The sequence below is a fragment of the Tetranychus urticae genome, chromosome 3 (genome assembly GCF_039701765.1).
Source record: "Tetranychus urticae isolate SD_2017Ah chromosome 3, NJAU_TeUrti_SD_1.0, whole genome shotgun sequence".
Classification (NCBI taxonomy): domain Eukaryota; kingdom Metazoa; phylum Arthropoda; class Arachnida; order Trombidiformes; family Tetranychidae; genus Tetranychus; species Tetranychus urticae.
In genome coordinates this window covers 6,528,545-6,548,080 of record NC_142960.1, presented here as the reverse complement: position 1 = coordinate 6,548,080, position 19,536 = coordinate 6,528,545, and the positions used below count along the sequence as shown (strand labels likewise).

At 32.9% G+C, this 19,536-nt stretch overlaps 4 protein-coding genes across 5 annotated transcripts; 1 reads left to right on the top strand and 3 right to left on the bottom strand.

Moving 5' to 3' along the window:
* Nucleotides 1-1,680: 1,680 nt before the first annotated feature.
* mRpL32 (mitochondrial ribosomal protein L32) lies at nt 1,681-2,554 on the bottom strand. Its single transcript, XM_015940012.3, has 2 exons — nt 2,413-2,554; nt 1,681-2,322 (listed from the first exon to the last, which is right to left on the bottom strand). The coding sequence occupies exons 1-2, from the start codon at nt 2,519-2,521 to the stop codon at nt 1,781-1,783; spliced, it is 651 nt and encodes a 216-aa protein (XP_015795498.2). The 5' UTR covers nt 2,522-2,554; the 3' UTR covers nt 1,681-1,780.
* Nucleotides 2,555-3,339: 785 nt separating this feature from the next.
* LOC107371516 (uncharacterized) lies at nt 3,340-8,073 on the top strand. Its single transcript, XM_015939625.3, has one exon. It carries the CDS (start codon nt 4,090-4,092, stop codon nt 7,732-7,734), a length of 3,645 nt encoding a protein of 1,214 aa, XP_015795111.2. The 5' UTR covers nt 3,340-4,089; the 3' UTR covers nt 7,735-8,073.
* Nucleotides 8,074-8,108: 35 nt separating this feature from the next.
* On the bottom strand, nt 8,109-9,764 carry LOC149093268 (uncharacterized). Its single transcript, XM_089268690.1, has one exon. It carries the CDS (start codon nt 9,463-9,465, stop codon nt 8,329-8,331), a length of 1,137 nt encoding a protein of 378 aa, XP_089124816.1. The 5' UTR covers nt 9,466-9,764; the 3' UTR covers nt 8,109-8,328.
* Nucleotides 9,765-15,395: 5,631 nt separating this feature from the next.
* Nucleotides 15,396-18,920, bottom strand: LOC107371684 (uncharacterized). Of its 2 annotated transcripts, XM_015939832.3 has the most exons (10): nt 18,873-18,920; nt 18,577-18,736; nt 18,362-18,487; nt 18,158-18,291; nt 17,965-18,082; nt 17,800-17,870; nt 17,646-17,721; nt 16,177-16,239; nt 15,953-16,022; nt 15,396-15,865 (listed from the first exon to the last, which is right to left on the bottom strand). In XM_015939832.3, the coding sequence occupies exons 2-10, from the start codon at nt 18,688-18,690 to the stop codon at nt 15,783-15,785; spliced, it is 855 nt and encodes a 284-aa protein (XP_015795318.1). In that variant the 5' UTR covers nt 18,691-18,736; nt 18,873-18,920; the 3' UTR covers nt 15,396-15,782. The 2 variants fall into 2 exon arrangements, with proteins under 2 accessions (XP_015795318.1, XP_015795319.1); XM_015939833.3 differs by lacking the exon at nt 18,873-18,920 and having other exon boundaries at nt 18,577-18,847.
* Between the last annotated feature and the right edge of the window lie 616 nt (nt 18,921-19,536).

Here is a 19,536-nt window from a genome sequence, read left to right as displayed (position 1 = left end):
AACAAATTTGCCTTTACTAATGGTTAATACTGTCATCTATCGTGACAAATATCAATTAACATTATTTTTACAATTTATTGGATTACTTTAATGCTCATTTTTTGGGGATAATTTGATGATATTAAACAGTCACCCACCATTAAATTCAGTGATTAAACAGTAGATCAGATGACATTGAGAGTATTAAATGAATTGGATGTTTTAATGTTTACAATCATCTTCAGATTAACTTTAACATTGGGCTCATCTATTAAACTCGCCTCGCTTCAATGAAATGTTGACAATTTAATTTTTATTTTTTATACTTGCTGTGATTCAATTTTATGATTAAAACTAGTAATAGTTAATTTATTGAAGTAAGCTTAGTGAATACTAATCAAGGATATATTAAATCTATCCAGCAATAGTTCAACTTTGATTCGTATGTGAGTGAATAATCGCCAAAAACCATGTTATTTTGTATTTAAGTGCTCAACTTGCTAATATTAAACACTTGATTATTGACAATAAATTGTAGTTAATCATGAAAGACTGAACTATCTGGTTAGTTTACCTTAAAATTGTAATAATTTATGAAAGATTGTGATCTAAGATTAGCAACAAAGTGAAAGTGAGGGAAATACATGTTTTCTGACGCTTAAGTAGAAAGTTATAATAAAGCTAATAATGTAGCTAATTACAATAAAACAATTAATTTACAATTCAGAAAGACAAATTAGTTTTGTCCTCTTCCTTCCCTTTTGTATCTCCTTATTGCCCAAAACCAGTCAAACCGTCAATTGTATCAATGAAAAACACTAATACCAATTTTAAAAGGGAAAGAGCGAAAGACTTGTCATCCTTTAAAGACTCCAATCTTTTGGTGCCCATTCAACCGTTCCCAATCAAAACGAGCAGCCCTTTTGATCGATGGGTGTCGTCGGTACAAAAAATGGTAAAAGTTACAGTTCGATGTTCTTTAATTCAAATTGCACCCTTTTGTGACAGCAAAAAACGGATAATTTTATGATCCTTCAGCTTTTCTTTAAACTTCGCAATCAGTTGGTTAAATCCTGATGATAAGATGAAGTTAAGATTGTGTTCAGGCCCAATATATCAAAGGAATCTGATCATTTGTAAACATCTAATCACTAGCTTTTGTGTTTTTACGACCGTGAACTTTATCATCTGAATCAAGGAATGGCATCCTAGGTGCTTCCAAAATGACTGGAAAACTGTATTTTGTTTCTTTTATTGTGCCACTAATTATTTTGCTGTTTAACCACCAAAAATTGACTGTCCATTGTAATGCGATTGAACCAATTTATGATCGCTTTTTCTATTCGATCAGATTTGGATTCCATGATATATTTAAAGATTATGAGGACGATTCACCACGTTTGGGACAAAATTTGGGACCCATTCCTTTTGGTATGCCTGCTGGTTTTTTAACTCGGCGAGGGAAAGGACCTCCGGTCGGGTTACTGGCTTATCTTCTTAACTACTCGTCATCTGCTGATATGTGGAGGGATTATTATGCGACACATGAGAATAACTTGATTCCATACTATAGAAGATACGGTCGTTTTGTGCGTTGAGATTCTATTATCCTGAACTGGCTGAATTGTGTGTTCTCCGTCCACCATTGCCAATTGCCTGATGAATTTGTATTATGGAAATCAACTTATAAACTCGAAGAGATTAATCATTGGTTATTACTTTTAATATTTGAAACTGAATCAAAAAGATGCTCTTTATAAACTACAATTACATTATACTTTCGTTTATGGAGAAAGTAATTTCAATTTTTAGATCTGTCATCGGCAATTGTTACATTTGTCTCTGGTATGACTTGGTTTGCACGTTGTAATAAATTTTTATTAAACCATTCTGGTCTTTCTTTATCTACTTCAACCAAAATTTTATCACTAACCTGATCTTTAGGATCATCTTTATATCTTATTTCCCATGGTTTTTCAATTGGGTCCAATCCATAATGTCGTGCTATAGCTTCTTTAATTACCTTACTTTCTTCCTCTACTCTGGTGAAACAATGTAAGCAAAGACGCAGTTTTTCTCGATAATTTCCACAAGTTTCACATACTACAATATCGTAACGTTTCCGCAACATTTTACTTCCATGAGGAGCCCATCTATCATCACCAAATTTCCCCTGCAATCTCCTTTCCACTGTCTTTCGTTGTTTAGGAACTGCGAAAAAAATGTTATCCAAGAAGGATGGCGATTTATCCTCATTCGACCTTAATCTATTATTCTCAAAATGTGACCATAGTCTTTCTAGAATGGTGTTTGATCCAACAGGAGCTAGCATCAATGCTGGTTCTAAATTTAAAAAATAAAAAAGATTAACATTTGAAAATAACTTGCTTTTATAAATTGGTTACACGAGAATAAATAAGATTACAAAATTACCTGGACCAAAGGGACCTCCCGGTCCAAAAGAATTCATCTGATTTTTAATTACATTTTTAACATGACAGTAGACTCTAATTACAGTTAAATTCAAACGATCAAAATACATGATTTATAAATGTAGATAAACAAAGTTGATTTAAAACAAACTGAATTCAACACATGTGAGATTGTTTTGGTTAACAACTGAACCAAAATTATTTGGCGGCTAATTCAAATTTTCAATAATTCCAATAATTTCAATTGTAACTTCAATTCTCATAACTCTAATGATTTTTCAATTAACCTTTCCATTTTAAATTGTAAAAATGTTAAAAATAAATGTAGAATAATAAAAGATGAAATTTTTAATTGAAAATAACAGCCATCAAAAAATCTTTAAGAATAACCAAATTGAATGATAGCAACAAGATCATCTTTCAATATTCAAGAATCCAATTTTTGACTCATCTCGGATAGCTTTTAACATTTAATAAGGAATTGAATTAGCGTGTAAATTATCAAGATGAGCTTGGAAGATAAAACGACCATTAAAATACCAATTAAGTAAATGTTACATTACAAATGTATCAAATAGCTAATATTTACTCAATAATCTATTAAATAGCAAAGATTAAATTCAATAAACTTGGCTACCTTTGTTCATTACAATTACTCAAAACTACCAAATTGTTATTCTAATGACGGATAAAATGACGATAAAATTAAAAGAAAAGACGTAAATAAAGTGAAAAAAGACTGAATGATTGAATTGAAATGATAATGAAAGCATTCCATTGAAAGGAACTTGAATTAGTAGATAACCAGATAATAGGTTGCGCCAGTGATACAATTTGAATGAGTCAGGTTTTGCGATTTAAAGGGATTGTCTGAAAAATTTAAATTGAATTGAAATGTGAAAAGTCAGGAGTAAATCGATTTAGATTTAATTTGATGAAGGTTATTGAGTTCAAATAATGAACAGCTGACTAACTGAATGCGAACGTGACCCAAACTAATCTGGTTACTATCAGCCATTTCCGCTTAATTACAATACATCCCCTCGGAACTATTTTTTCAAAATGTTATTTTGTCCTTAAACCTACATTGTAAACGTTGAGACCAAATTTTTTGGAGAATCATCATGAAATTAAAAAGGGAAAGAATTTGAAGAAAAAAATCAATACTTGTTATTTATTGCAACTTTAAATGAGTTTTTGTTTAATTTTTATATCAATTTGACCTTTTTTTTGAATTGTGTTTGGACAAATATCACAGAATTTTTGTACAGATTATCAACAATTATCACTACTCGTTTGACAAGTTTAGTTAATCTGCCATTTGCATTTTTTCCCCTCTCTTTTTTCCTATCTCTCTCTCTATTTTCCTCCCTCTCTCTTCCGCTCCCTTTCTTCCTCTACTTCTTCATAGTCATTATCATCATCATCTTCTCTATCTTTTAGTCTTTCTTTTTGTTATTTACTTCCCCTTCTTCTTTCCACTTATACCCGCCATCATCATTGCCTTTTTTCTGGTTTCCTCGACATCATTGACTCCACCTTTCATTGATATATATACACTTCCAAATTTCTAAGAGCGTTCATTTTCAAGTAGGCCTGTGAATAATTCACTTCTGTTTGTTTCTGTAGTCTTCCTAAAATACAAATTCACTTAAATATTTACATACACACACAAATTATGGAGGAAGGTGAACCATGTAAAAAACAAGGAGAACTGGACGATGATGCTGAAGAAGGAGAAATCATTGATGATGATGATGATGATGATTCACAACAGCATCAGCAACCAACAACAGGAGCATCTACAACTTTATCTACCAATGCACCATCTATAACTACTACAACTACTGCATTTTCATACGGAAATCAAGGTGACAAAAGTGGGTCCGGGGTGATAACTAGTGGTTTAACTCTCAATTCAGTTTCAGCGTCTACGATTAACCCTTCAGGCTCTTCTTCACGTGAGACCTCTTCAAGGTCTTCCTCTGAAAGGAGCAAAAAAGATGAAAATAGGTCATCTTCAAAGAAAAGTGACTTTAAAAAAGGTAGTAGTAGCACCAGTGGCAATAACTCTGGCACAAGCAACAACAGCACCTCCGGTGTAGGCTCATCAACATCCTCATCAACTTCAAGGAATGCTAGTTCAGACAAGAGGAAAAGGAGAAAACATGGGAAAGATGAGGAAAGTAAAGAATCTACAGGAAATGACAGTGTTTCAACAAAAGAACAAGATGAGAATGGTTTGAGACCATCTAAACAGCGTCGAGCCTCATCAAGAGAACCAGGAGAAACAAATGAGACAGGCTCATCTGATGATGAGCCAAGTGATAGAACTGATTCAGAGGATGATTCGCTTGATTTTAATGAAGAGTTTTTCAAAGGAGTCATCAAACAAATGGAGGAAATGCTAAAAACAACCAAAGACACCAAAGGACAAAAAAAGAAGCGAGAAAAGTTAGAGAAAATGATGGAGAAAATTAAACGTATTCAAGGTGGATCTGATACTAGAGAAATGAGAGAAATTGTCCGGCAAAATAGAAGACTGTTTCGTCCAGCATCAAGAGATCGTGATCGTGATAGATTCGACCGCTTCGGGCCTAGAGGCTTTAGAGAAAGACGAGGCCGAGGTGGACGAATGAGAGATCGGATGGATCGGATGGACAGAATGACTTGGCGAGACCGTGATCGTCGTGATTTTCGTGACCGTGATAGAGATCGCGATCGAGATAGATTTAGAGACAGAGATAAGATGATGAATTTAGATCAATCCGCACATCATCATCATCACCATCATCATCAAGCACAATCACAATCGCAACCACAGTCACAGTCACAACAGCAACAACAATCACAGCAAGTCTCATCAGTTTTACCATCATCTCAAACAACGACTTCAGCACCAGCATCAGCATTTGTAACAACAACAACAACTTCATCAACTACCGCACCCTCATCTCAAAACCTTCCTGTGATTCCTCAGCATCAAGCATTGAAAGAAAATGACAGAGAACGTGAAAAATCGCCCAAAAATACCTGTAAATTTTATCTTGATGGTAAATGCCATAAGGGAGCTGATTGTCCATTTCCCCATGATGCACCACCTCCCAAGAAAAAAGACATTTGTAAATTCTATCTTCAAGGTTTTTGTGGCAAAGGTGATGGTTGCCTATTTATGCATGGTGAATTTCCTTGTAAATTTTACCACACTGGTGCTGAATGTTACTCAGGAGACAAATGTCGCTTTAGTCATGAACCTCTAACTGAGGATACTCGATGTTTACTTAAAAATTATCTTGATTCCGGTGAATTGCCTGACGAGATTAATCGTGGAGATGGTTCAAATCATCATACAAAGCCAAAACGACCTGCTATTCTTGGTGATCCTACACAAGAAATGAGAGTCTCTTACTACACATGGCTATGGCAACAAGAAATGAAAGAGTTAGAGATTGGCTATACAGGTACAAAGAGAAATTTATTCTGCATTGATAAAGAGTTTATAATTGCAGAGAAACCTCCCGAGCCTGATGGTATTCATAATTCTTATTATCACGATGACTCCAGAGATATGAGGCCAGGTCATGATGCTGGACCTAAAGTTTTATCGTATTATATTGACACCATGTCTGATCCAGCTTTAAACACTGAACCTTCAGGTCCAGTTAATGATGATAGACTAATTGAGATGAGCTTTCATGATGAAGATTTAAGACTTCCTCCCTCATCAGGGATAATACCAACTCGACTACCACCACCTATGGGGGCACCGGGTCCAGCAATAGTTGAATCTCCATCTCCTTATACAAATTACTCACCAAATCAATCATCTTCATCGAATCAAATTATATCACAGCAATCTAATATAAATCCAATTTCTTCTACACCCTTTGATCCTCACCTCCATCAGCCAGCCTTAAACTCAAATGTATCCTCAACATCCATGGCCTTCCAAATGCCGCCAGCATTCTCAAATAGTACACCGTCCAATGCGGCGATAGCATCAGGTCCTCCTCCGCTATTACCGATGCAACCCGAGCTAGTTAAAGCTAATATTAATCAACCTTCTTCCTTCTCTTCGTCTTATGTAAATAATCACCACTCTGCTTCTAATTCTGTGATGTCGGAAGAGATGCCATTACCTCCATTGAAAGAAAATCTTCCTCCTGTTACTAGTTTTCCCTCTTCATACCAAGAATCATCTAATCTTGGCCCTCCTCCTCCCTTATACGCTGTAAATAATTTCAATGGGCCACCGTCTATAGTGTCTCTTGAAAATAACCTGAGTTCATCATCAACCTCTAATCAAGCCCCAATTACTTCACCAGTTCAATCATTTGGACGTGATGATACTAATCAACTTGGCCACGAAAATTTGCCAAATTCAACATCAAGACAGCATCAAAACTTAAACTCATTTAGTTCCTCTCTAGAATCAACTGAATCTGTTCCTAGTTCAGTAACGATAAAAACAGAACCTGGAACCAATATTCCTGACAATTTGCCTCTGGCGGCTCGCAATTTGTTGCAACGTTTGTCGAATAATCAAAAAACTGGTGCTTCTGAAGACTCTGAATCCGGTGATCTACTGATAAATGAGTCAAACATTAAAAGTGAGATAACTTCCATGGATTCAATTCTTCGTCCTCCTGATTTAGCCAAAACACTAGATGATAATCGAGAAGTAAAGCAGCTTTTATCTGACTCTGATGATGATACTGAAGATGAACCTGTCAAAGCAGCCTTGAAAAATTTAAAAGACACTCCAAATATCCCCGCAACTATAAAACCTCATGATTCTTTGACAGAGAAAAAACCCAACAAAACAAAGCTAGATATCGCTAAAATGTTAAACGTGATTCGTCAAACGACAATACAAGTAACCTCAACTCAACCCACTAATACAACGAATGATAAACATGCTGATTTTTGGCAAAATATTCTTAGTGGAACCAATTTAGCAAATACTTCACCTGCAACTTTAGGATCATCTAACTCTCAACTTGACTTTAGGGATTCCCGATCTAAAGGATCAGATACTCCACCTTTACCTGGAAGTGAACCTCGTGATCCTAGATTAAAACGTTCTAGTAAAGATTCACTAAGTGACTGTAATTCTTCCTTTAGTGCAGATTCAATTATTGGTAAATCATCCGATACAGAATTTAAAAGTGACTTTGATTATCGCTTATATTCAATCCCAGCGCCAAAGATTGACTATTCACCATACGAAGGATTATTCAACTCTGATGTCAAGTTAAAAACAGATCCTCGTTTACAGAGTTTCTTTAAAAAAAATTATTCCTCTGGTAGTGCACATGGTTGAATTGCAAAGTTTCTACTAAATTAAATCAATAATTTTTACTTTATAATAACAATCTCATCATCTCAACCTTGTAGTCATCATTATGTTCTTTACTCAAATTAATTTTTCTCTTGCACTCATTCTTAAGTAAAAAACTCATCCCATCATTTCAACAGATATTTATCATGTAATAACTTCTATTTCCCTATCTTTTGTTTATTTCCCAAAGTATCACTGAGTGTCAATGAATTTGAAATAATATGTATTAGAACGCAACAGTTTTTTTTGAGCTGACTATTCCAGTATTCAAAGTTAATTGTTGATCTTTGATGGAAGCTAAATAAATATTTGTAAGCTTTATCTTTTATCAGCAATCAATCATTGAAACAAAACACTGTAAAAGATGAAAAATTTCTTATTTTCTAAATCAATACAAAATATCTTTAAAAAAGATGAAAGTCAATCAATTATTCAAACATAACGAGTGAAATTTTTTAACGGTCGTCACCCAAATAACTCGGAGATCAACATTAAGATTACTCCGATAGATTAACAGAAGGTAAAATTTGATTAAACGTATCCATTGCAATGAGTACTTGATAATTTTATGATGTCTCAATTGTTACATCGACGGAAAATGTGAATACTTTTATCATAAAATGAGGTAACGATGATCTCATCACAATTATTTTTACCAGCAACACCATAGATCAGATGATTAGGTTTATTGGATTCCTTTTCAGATACAATTTCACCAGTTTCATCACCTTGTGAATCCTGTAGACTCAATTTTATCTCAGCTAAGGTTGAATATTGATGTAAAATATGAGCACCAGCATACATAGACGCAGTCAACATGTAAGGCCAGGGTTGATTAGATTTTATTGGTATTATTTTCCAGATACCAGATCCATTGATATGAATTTTTTTATTGAGAACCAATTGAATTGACGTTGAAGCTTTTGGACCTTCATCAGCTATATTTAGATTATAGATTCTTATAGTTTCATCATAAGATCCAACGTAGAGGATATAATCAAATGTTTGATCACCTTCATCATCTGTATTAGGTTTATCGATTATTGCAATTGATGTAACACCAGCTGTAAAATCTTTAACAACCTTGATTGCCTGAGAGAATGAGCCTGACTGGAAAAAGTGGAACCTCAGCTGGGAATCTTCAGATCCAGAAAGGACGATACATTTATCTGGATCTAAGTAAATAGTTTTGAGACACCAAACAGGATCATTACCACCATAAGGAGTTGAGTCAAGTTTACATTCTGCTATTACCTTATCTTTTTGTATGGCAATCACTTTTGACTCTGAATCACCGACAAATATCAAATCATCCGATATAGTTAATGAGCACAACATGGAGCTACCAGAAACTATGCTCTTGTTCAATTTAATGGATCCATTGGTTATGTGATAACAGGCAACTGATCCATTGGAATGAGCTGCCCAAAATTGATGGTTGCCATCGTTTGTAGAGTCGTCAGTTTGGACCACAGCCAAGTCAAATACACCACCGTCTAAACAATCGTATTCAAATATAACCTTTGATGATTTGATTAGTATTAAACATCCAAGTCGATTATTGATTTTGATTAACTGGTCATGAGAAAGGTTTGTTTGTTTACCTTCATCAACCAACTGGTAACAGCCAATGATATAAGTTGATTCATCAACAGATCCAGCAACCGATGGGCAATATTTAACTGTATCACTATTAGACAGCTGAAAATCCATAATTTGAACTACAAACGGTTTAATAATTTAAATATGGGAAAACAAAATTACTGTTGAAAGTAAATTAAAAGGCAAAAAAGCATTGCTAGCCTCACTAAGCGTAAACAAACAAACATGTGTGTCAACATGTGTTATAACTTATCGGAGCTTAGTTTTGTATTTAAATGACAGCTTTAAATCCCTTTGATGCCATCGGGCTTAGTAATCAGAAAATCCTGTCTATTTAATCAGAAAGTTACATTCCAATCAGCTTAAGTGGCTTGAAATCTCATTTTTTTGTATTAAATACAAATTGTATTCTGAAAGCATCAATTTTTATATGGGTTTTAAAACATGGCTAATTATGTTTCTATGTTGAGAATAAATTGCATTAAATTGAAACAGATTAGAATCGTTTAAATCGCCAAATCCAAAATGTCCAATTCTAAACTCATCACATTTTTTGTCAGCTTCTTCAACGGTATTTCTGGCCTCTTTGAGCTGGGGTTCCATTACTTTTAGTCTTTCCTCGTCAACGGTACAACGATGTTCAAAAATTTTACGTAATCTGTTAGAAATGTTAGAAATAAAATTTAGACGAAGTCAATGAATAATCATAACTTGAACAGGTTCATTGGATTACCTTTCACTTTCTTCACCGACTTGGAAGACTTGTTGGACTTTTCTTGACAATGAGGCCAATTCATTTTCAGCCTGAGATGTTAAGACAATTGTAAAACTCAATGGTATTGAACAAATTATGATTTTCAGGTTAAAAACTTACAGCATGTAAAGTTTTCTCTCTAGTTTCAAGATCTTCATTTGCTCTACCCAAATCAGCAGTAGCCTTTGCAAGCTCTTCCTGGATTTGATTTAATCGTTTCCCAGTCCTTTAATTGCTTAGCCAGAGTTCCGCCGAGCATTTAGACCACATAAGAAACTAGATTTACTTTTTCGAGCAATATTGGTGGATATTAAACCTAGACATGAAACTCAGTATAACCAAAGAGGCTAGAGATAAGTATCCAGACAACATTTATTACATGGAATTTGAATAAGCACCTGAAGCTGGGCTCTGAAACTGATTCCCTTTTCCCGAAAATTGAAAAAAATATTCATTATTTCATAATAAGAGTTGTTAAAAGACACAATTATCCCATCCTAAAACTCCGAACATCGATATTCAGAGAATGGCATCAAATGCGCAACACTGACAATGTGAGAGTTTAAGCTATATGAAGTTAATTTAAATGTAACTTGCTTATTAAATGGACACGATTTGCTAATTACTTAGCTCGATGGCTTAAGTATCTTTAAAAACTGTAAGATCTCTTCAATTGCTTCGTGCTTCCTGTAAAGCTCGCGAAGAGTTGTTACTAAAAAGACACAATTGTCACATTTACCATTAGGTATACAAAGTTTTGCTCAAATGGTCAAAGAAGATTAAAAATCAATTTCTTTAAAATTGTCTTTAAAAGTTTCTTTCTCTGTTGGATTGTAGAGACAACAAAACTGAGTCCATTAATGTGATTTAAAGATTTGTCTGATCGACAGTTCTCGAGAAAACCGGCTTAAAAGTTGAAACTTGCTAAGCTTTTTGTCCAATTATGGAAACAGATTTTTTCACAGAACTTATTTCACTGATTTAACTTTTAGTCGCCTACCAGAAAATGGTCTTATTTTGTAAAATAAAGCTTTTCTTTTTCTGTAGAACAGCTAAGTTCGATTTTCAGTTAAATCGGTCACTTTGCGTGACCGTTAGAGTTAGAAAGCTAAAAATTATTGTCGATCCATAAAAATTGCAGGTACACATCATGCACTGAATAGTTTTACCAAATTATAAAGAGTTCTCTTGATATTCGCCATTAGACTTAAAACTTTGAACATCGATATTTAGAGAATAGCATCAACTACAATCATCATTCGTTGCCCAATGCAATTCTCTACTAATTACTTATTCAATTTAACCAAATAACTTTCCTTTAGCGCATTTGGTTCATGATATTTGGGCTTTAAATGCACGCTCAACAACTTATTTAACAAAACAAACTCACATTAACACATATCTTGGTGAATAAACTATTTTTCTGGTTTCACTTACAAATGAAGTGCAAAAAGTAAGGCAAAAGACTCGAACGTGCAAGTTATGAGCTGAGACTTTGTGGATTTTGTAGAGACATAAAAAATGCATCGATTGGTACTATTAAATAACTCATCCGATGGACAGTTCTCTAGAAAATCGAGGTCGAAGTTGAAACTTCGATCGCTTTTTGTGCAGCTATGGAAGCAGATTTTGTCACGAAACTTATGTTACTGATTAGACTTTAAACAACCAACTAGAAAGTGATCTTATTTTGTAAAATAAAACTTTTCTTTTTCTGTAAAACACGTTAGTTCGATTTTCAGTTAAATCGATCACGATGCTTGACGGCTGAAGTTAGAGAGCTCAACATTTTCTATTTATCCACAAAAACTGTTGTTTCATATAACGAATTGAAACATCTCTTCAATTTAACAACTGTTCTCTTGATTTTGGCCATAAATCTTGAAAATTTGAGCCTCGATATTTCGAGAATGGCCTCACTTACAGCCAATATTCTTTGATGCATCAATAGATTTCATTATGCTCTATAATATTTTATGAGTGAATACCAAAGAAAATCTGAGCTAATTCATTTAATAATGAATATCTTTCCAACCTCTGAGATTTGTGTTTGGTAAGCATTTAACTTTATTAATCAAATCTCAAATCTGGCAACATAAGTAATACGATGCTATAACTTATTTTATTGGGTTTTATATAATTCAATATTTGTACACATCATAGCCCATAATGAAGTCTAATATTTGATGAAAGTATGACGACTGTAGATACTACCATCTTCGAAATATTGAGCCTCAAACTTTTAAGACCACTGGCCAAAATCAAGAAAACTGTCGATAAATTGATGAAATTATTAAAACCCTGATAAGAACCAACTATATTTATGCACGCATAATAAGTTTCATCTCTCTAACTCTAACGGTCAAGCAAAGTGATCGATTTAACTGAAAATCGAACTAAACAGTTTTACAGAAAAAGAAAAGTTTTATTTTACAAAATAAGATCACTTTCTGGTTGATAATTAAAATATACACCAGTAAAATAAGTTTCGTGACAAAATCTGCTTCCATAGCTGCACAAAAAGCGATCAAAGTTTCAACTTCGACCTCGATTTTCTAGAAAACTGTCCATCGGATATGTTATTTAATAGTACCAATAGATGCAGTTTTTATGTCCCTACAAAACCCACAAAGTCGAAACTCACAACTCAAATCTTCGAGTCTTTTGCATTACTTTTTGCACTTCATTTGTAAGTGAAACAAGAAAATTGCTTTATTTAACAAGATATGTGTTAATATGAGTTTGTTTTGTTGAATAAAATGTTTCTTCTGCATTTACAGGCCAAATATCATGAACAAAATGCACTAATGAAAAGTTATTTGATTGCAATGTAATAGTAATTAGTAAGGAATTAAATTGATCAACAAATTATGATTGTAGGTGATGCCATTCTCTAAATATCGATGTTCAAAGTTTTAAGTCTAATGGCCAAAATCAAGAGAACTGTTGATAAATTGGTAAAAATATCCAGTTCATGATGTGTACCTGCAATTTTTATGGACCGACAATAAGTTTTAGCTCTCTAACTCTAACGGTCACGCAAAGTGGTCGATTTAACTGAAAATCGAACTTAGCTGTTCTACAGAAAAAGAAAAGCTTTATTTTACAAAATAAGACCATTTTCTGGTTGGTTATCAACAGTTAAATCATTTAAATAAGTTTCGTGAAAGTATCTGCTGTCATAACTGCACAAAAAGCTTTACAAGTTTCAACTGCGAACCCCATTTTCTCGAGAAATGTCGACCAAAGAAATCTTTGAATCGCATGAATAGACTCACTTTTTTTGATTCTACAAACTAACCGGACCTAAATTTAAAGAGGTTGCTTTTACTCTTTTTTTTACTATTTGTGCCAAACTCTGTATAAATGTGACAATTGTGTCTCTTCAGTAACAACACTTACAGGAAGCACGAAGCAATTGAAGAGATCTTACAGTTTTTAAAGATACTTAAGCCATCGAGCTAAGTAATTAGCAGATCGTGTCCATTTAATAAGCAAGTTTTATTTAAATCAAGTTCACGTAGCTTAAGCTCTCAGTGTTTTGCATTAAAAATTCATTAATTTTTATCTGATTTTGAAATCGTTGCTAATTATGTTTCTGAATGTGTTAGTAAAACAAATTACATCTCATGAAATACAACAATCAACATTTACAATAGACAATTGATCCTAAAGTGAACAACAAGTTCCTGTGACTAACTTTGAAAATACATCTTCGTATCTGAATAAATTTTGAATGACTGAATCACACAATAAGGTCCTTTATATTAAATTTTGGCCAACATAATTCATCATTGGAGTGTCTTTAAACATCTCACTTTTACTCTTAACATTAACAGTTTCTTGATGAGTAAATTTAGATTCACAAATTTAAACTGCTATATCTTTTGCCTTCTAATTTACCTCTTTTCTTGTTGGTTGTGCATAATAACGAATGTTGGCTTTGATATCGAAATGTTTATCTTGCTTGGCGAGAGCTTGCGATTAAGTTAAAAATTCAATTAATTAGTAGCAGTAGCAGTGGCATTAGTAGCAGCAACCGCAGCTGTAGTACAGAAGCAAGTAAAAATGAAAGCTTAAAATGTTCATTATTCATTTAGATGATTCTCATCAACACCTTAAAAGCTTCTAATAAACCCATCTTTGTTCATTATCAATTCAACAAATCAACACTAATATTCATTAACCGTCAATAGTCAACAATACAGTCGATTCAAGATGATGCAAGTAAACTGGCGTTGCATCGCGATTTTCAAGCAAGCCATCGAGTAAATGGTTCAGAAATTAATATTAATATTGTATTACAAATGTTAAATAGTTCAATAAACGCTAACCAATTATTCAACCAAAACAAACTACAGATGATCGTATTTGGGTTGCTTGATAACGAAATTCTTTGAAGAGTTAACGGACCAAAAAGAGAAATGAGATTAAATCGAAAGCCAAATCCCAAATTGTTTGATGCAGCTGAACATAAATTAATGTTTTATATTGATTCAGAGTTGAAAATTATTTTAATAGTAAATTTGGTCATTGAAGGATAATTGTTTGAATTTGTATTCGTTATAAACTTTCAATTGCACCGACTTGCTTTGGACTGTAACTTGAATCTCATAAGATAATTCGGTAGGAAAAAATGTAACAAAATATGATGGATTAATGTATAAATTTAATCGTACTGCATACTTGATGATTACTCGCCAGGAGTCACTCACAATTTTCATGATAGTTTCACTGTAGGATGAAATTTGAGAGACTAATTTTGAAATTTCATCTACAGATTTGGCATAAAATTTAGTTTCTCAAGCCAAATACATGTATAGTTGCGGTATAACACAGGCTATTCCTATTCTTTCCTTGGTGTAAACAAAAATTATGATCATCAAGTGAAGCACAACAAACTGTTCCTACTTGTTCCTCTTTTCCCTGCCTTTTCCCTGTTTTATATTTAAATTTTTTCCCTAATCATCTGCTCTAACTTGATTGTAAACAATGAGGAGAAACAATGGATCTTCCAAATTATGCTGAACATGCTACTTCATTGACGGCAAGCTAAAAATGAAACTATCAATACATGAATTGATCAGTTGATATAAATCTAAATCTAATCTCGGCATTAAGCCATTTTAAAAGAGACTTTTAAAATATTTTCAAATGATTCAGATCATTAGACAATGAATCTTACATGTAGATATTATCCTGCTGCTCATACACAAATACTTATCTATTTCAAGACTAATATATACAAATGATTTCATTTTACACGTAAAAATTATAAGCATCATTATTAACTTGTGTTAATAACAATTTAATTATGATATTTAACCAGAAATAGCAAAAAAAGTTGACTCTCTACACTTTAGATGTACAGAAAAGATGAAATTCAAGTCAACCTTTTTTTTCATTTTGTTTTGCATATTAATATATTAATGATCGGTGTAACTACTAATAATAATCTATTGTTTCAATTGTTCCAGAAAATGATATGAAGCATTTCAAGATAGCATGGCAAGGTTATCATTTCAACGATCAAAAGGAATTAATTAATATCATTTTTTGACTATTTTATGATAACTTGAAGGCTTTCGGTTTTTTTTGGTTGTCTTGGTTTTAAGTTTCTCTTTTTGGCTTGTATCTTTAGGCTTGGTGGTTGACACTCTCAGAATCATCAAGTTTAGTAACCAGTTAATTCAGCAAAAGTTTGATCCATTTCATCAGTAAGAGATTTTGATTTCTCCTTCTCATGAGACAATTCATCTGTAATTGAAGAGCAATGAATAGTTTATAATTAGTAAAAGCTTCAATGAAAAAAATCCAATAAATTGTATTGCATTGGAAACTCACCTTCTAATCTGTCAACCTCCTTGAGAAGCTTTTGAACGGTCCTTTCAGCAAACTCAGCTCTTGCTTCAGCCTACATGATAGGAAAGATAAAAAATACCATTTAAAATTAAGTTCATTAACAATCTTTGGTTTAATAATAAATAAATCATTAGACCAAGTTTAAATGAATTGCAATGTTACGAGAAACCGTTTTTGAGCAAAATTGAGATGTGAATCATATTTACCTCTTGAAGTCGAGTTGTGAGTTGACGAATGTTGGACTCATATTCATCCTGTTTGGCAAGTGACTGTTGAAATAACAGGAATAACAGTATTAAAAATAAAGTAAAATGTCGTTAATTAAAACAGTTAATGTCATGTAAATGTATCATAATTAAAGGAAGATGATTTCATCTGATTAAAAACTTATTTTAAGTTGCCTGCAATAAACACCGTAACTAACAAGTTTCAGTCTTGTTTACCTTCAGAAATAGTGATTGTTATTAAAGTCAGAATCCCGAGTCATAATTAAAGCAATAAATCAACTAAAAATTTTTGATCTTAGCATATTGTATTAGGTATTGAATCAATCGATTTCAATTTGGTTGAAGTCTTGTTAACTATCGATCGAAAGCTTATAATCAATGATAATTTAAATCAACTTGTTGAATAGGAAGGAAGTTAGATGTCTCTCAATGACTATCCTTAAAGGCCTTATAATTAAACTAATCAGTATTTCATTCAGTCTTGGATGGATGATCAACTAGATGATAATCAATTCATCTTGTGTTTCCTTTTGCTTTAATCTTGGAAAAGTGTTCATGGATTGTCAACCCTATTAAGATGAAAATAATGATGATAAAAAAAGAAGAAAAAATTTCCAACAAAATCTGATGAAAATCAAAAATTCAAATCTTAATCTCAAGATTTGGCATAAAATTTGGTCCTCTTAGCCAAAATTTTTTATAAGGTTGAATATGTTCAACTATTCCTATTATACTTTTGTTTGTTGTTGGAGTAAAAGTGTGATTATCAACTGAACCAAAACCAGAATGGTTCTGATTTCTTCCTTTCAAGATGTTTCAGTCTATTTCTGTGTCATCACTATGTTTATATTAAGATGCTTGTTCCCTTCCAGTTTGCCTTTTACAATAAAATGTCTGGAACAATTGTCTTTGAACATTTGATGAACAACCGAGATGATGAAGATTATTATGCAGGATAAAAGAGTGTAAGAAAACTGGATGCTGACAACGCATGAAAAGTGGGAAAAGTATCTCACAATATTGGGCATTTAGCCAGTCAATGTGCCTAATTGAAATTGAGATTGGAACTTTAAAGTTATACTGAATAGTTTCATTGATATTCTGATAATTATCACTAATTCAAGTTATTTAGTTTCATTTCGGGATCATTTGAAATGAACACTAAATAATCCGATTATTTTGGCTTACATTATCTAGTCATTTTCCTTGACACTTCATGACAATATCACTGGCTATCAATTTAAACCTTTCAACAATTCTAACCACAAGTCAAACTGGGAGTAAACATCTCAAGAAAATTTGATTACTAAGCTAAAAACAATGTAAAAATACACAATTAACACTAAAAAAACAAGAGTAAACAAAATTATCTGTTTATGCCTGATGATCTGATCCAATGTTAACCTACCAATCACACCATCTATTGACAATTAATTAATACGATTTACCTTTTCCTCGGCAACTTCCAAAGATTTGACATTGTTACCAACAACTTTCAATTCTTCCTCTAATTCCAAGATTTTTCTGTTCAAAGAGATGATGAAAAACAGTTAATCTTACATATCAATCAAGTAAATTCAGTGGTAAAAAAATGTTACTTACACTTCACCAGTTTGAACTCGCTCTTCAGCTCGCTCCAAATCATCTTCAACTTCAGCTACTTTCTTTGCAAGCTATAATTTTGAAATGAAATAATTAAGAATAAATTGTATTAAAATGATTGGTTAGAAATGTTTAAAACGAAAATCCAAAATGTCCAATTCTAACCTCATCACATTTTTTGTCAGCTTCTTCAACGGTATTTCTGGCTTCTTTGAGCTGGGATTCCAAGATTTTTAGTCTTTCCTCGTCAACGGTACAACGATGTTCAAACATTTTACGTAATCTGTTCATTTTAGAAATAAAATTTAGCGAAATCAGTGAATAATCATAACTTGAACAGGTTTCATTGGTCAATTACCTTTCACTTTCTTCACCGGCTTGGGAGACTTGTTCAAACTTAACTTGAGCGGTTCGAGTTTTCTCTTCAGTATTTTCCAATGTTTCTTCGAGTTGTTGGACTTTTCTTGACAATGAGGCCAATTCATTTTCAGCCTGAGATGTTAAGACAATTGTAAAACTCAATGGTATTGAACAAATTATGATTTTCAGGTTAAAAACTTACAGCATGTAAAGTTTTCTCTCTAGTTTCAAGATCTTCATTTGCTCTACCCAAATCAGCAGTAGCCTTTGCAAGCTCTTCCTGGATTTGATTTAATCGTTTCTCAAGTCCTTGAATTTCTTCTTCAGCCTGATAAGAAACAATAACAATAGAAACTTAATCAATGGTCCAAGATTTAATTGAATTCATCAATATGGTGATGTGATAATAGATCATACTTTGGAGACCCGTGATTGAGCATCTTTCAACTGATTCTCAGCGGTATCAGCTCTATCCAAAGCATTGTCTTTGTCAATTTTGATTGACGCCATCTTTTTCTTGATTGCCTCCATTTTGTTTAGCGTTTGATGTTAACTTAGTCCCACGGAAAAATACAAGCTGAAATAACAACGGGTAAAAAACACAGAAACAAGAAACACAATTATAGTTTGATACTAAACCAAAAGTACGAACACAGTTTGAATGTAAACGATTGTCTTTTCTTTCATGAAAACATAACTGTAAAGATACTTACTCTATGATAATTAAGAAGGTGATGATGATGAACAGAGAGCAAAACTTTTGATGAAAATGGTTTGGATGTGAAAAAAAGGTTGCAACTCCCTTTAAGCCAACATCCAGCCTTTTTTCATCAACATTTGTGCTCTGTTCATCATCACCTTTGGGATCCACCATAAAAGTAACTGCTTTATATTCCCATTCATTTATAAACATAACTCCATATTCAATTCAGGGTTTGTTTTTGTTCAATGTGGAATCTTTTCCTTCCTTGATTGATTTTTGATTTGTTTTTATTAACATTACGTTGAATCGACTTGTTATCCATTCGATAAATCACTTTCAACCACCAAATTGAAATAATCACTTTTTCAATCAGCACTACTAGCAAGATTTACACATTTGAAAATTGAAGGCAATCTCGTCATTCGAATCAGATTAAATCGTATTTCCATCCTGTTGAAAAAACATTGTTTCATTAATTATAATAGTGGTTAATAGGTTTTCAATACTTACAATGAACTTTGAATTTCAGGCGATCAAAAAGATCCTAATTTGCCACCAGAGACAAGGCTAACAATATTCACAAACCATGTATGAAAAAGAAAAAGGTGATTAACGTTCTATTAGGCCAATTATCAAACCAATCAAATTGATTTACATTAATTGTAAGCTTTAAG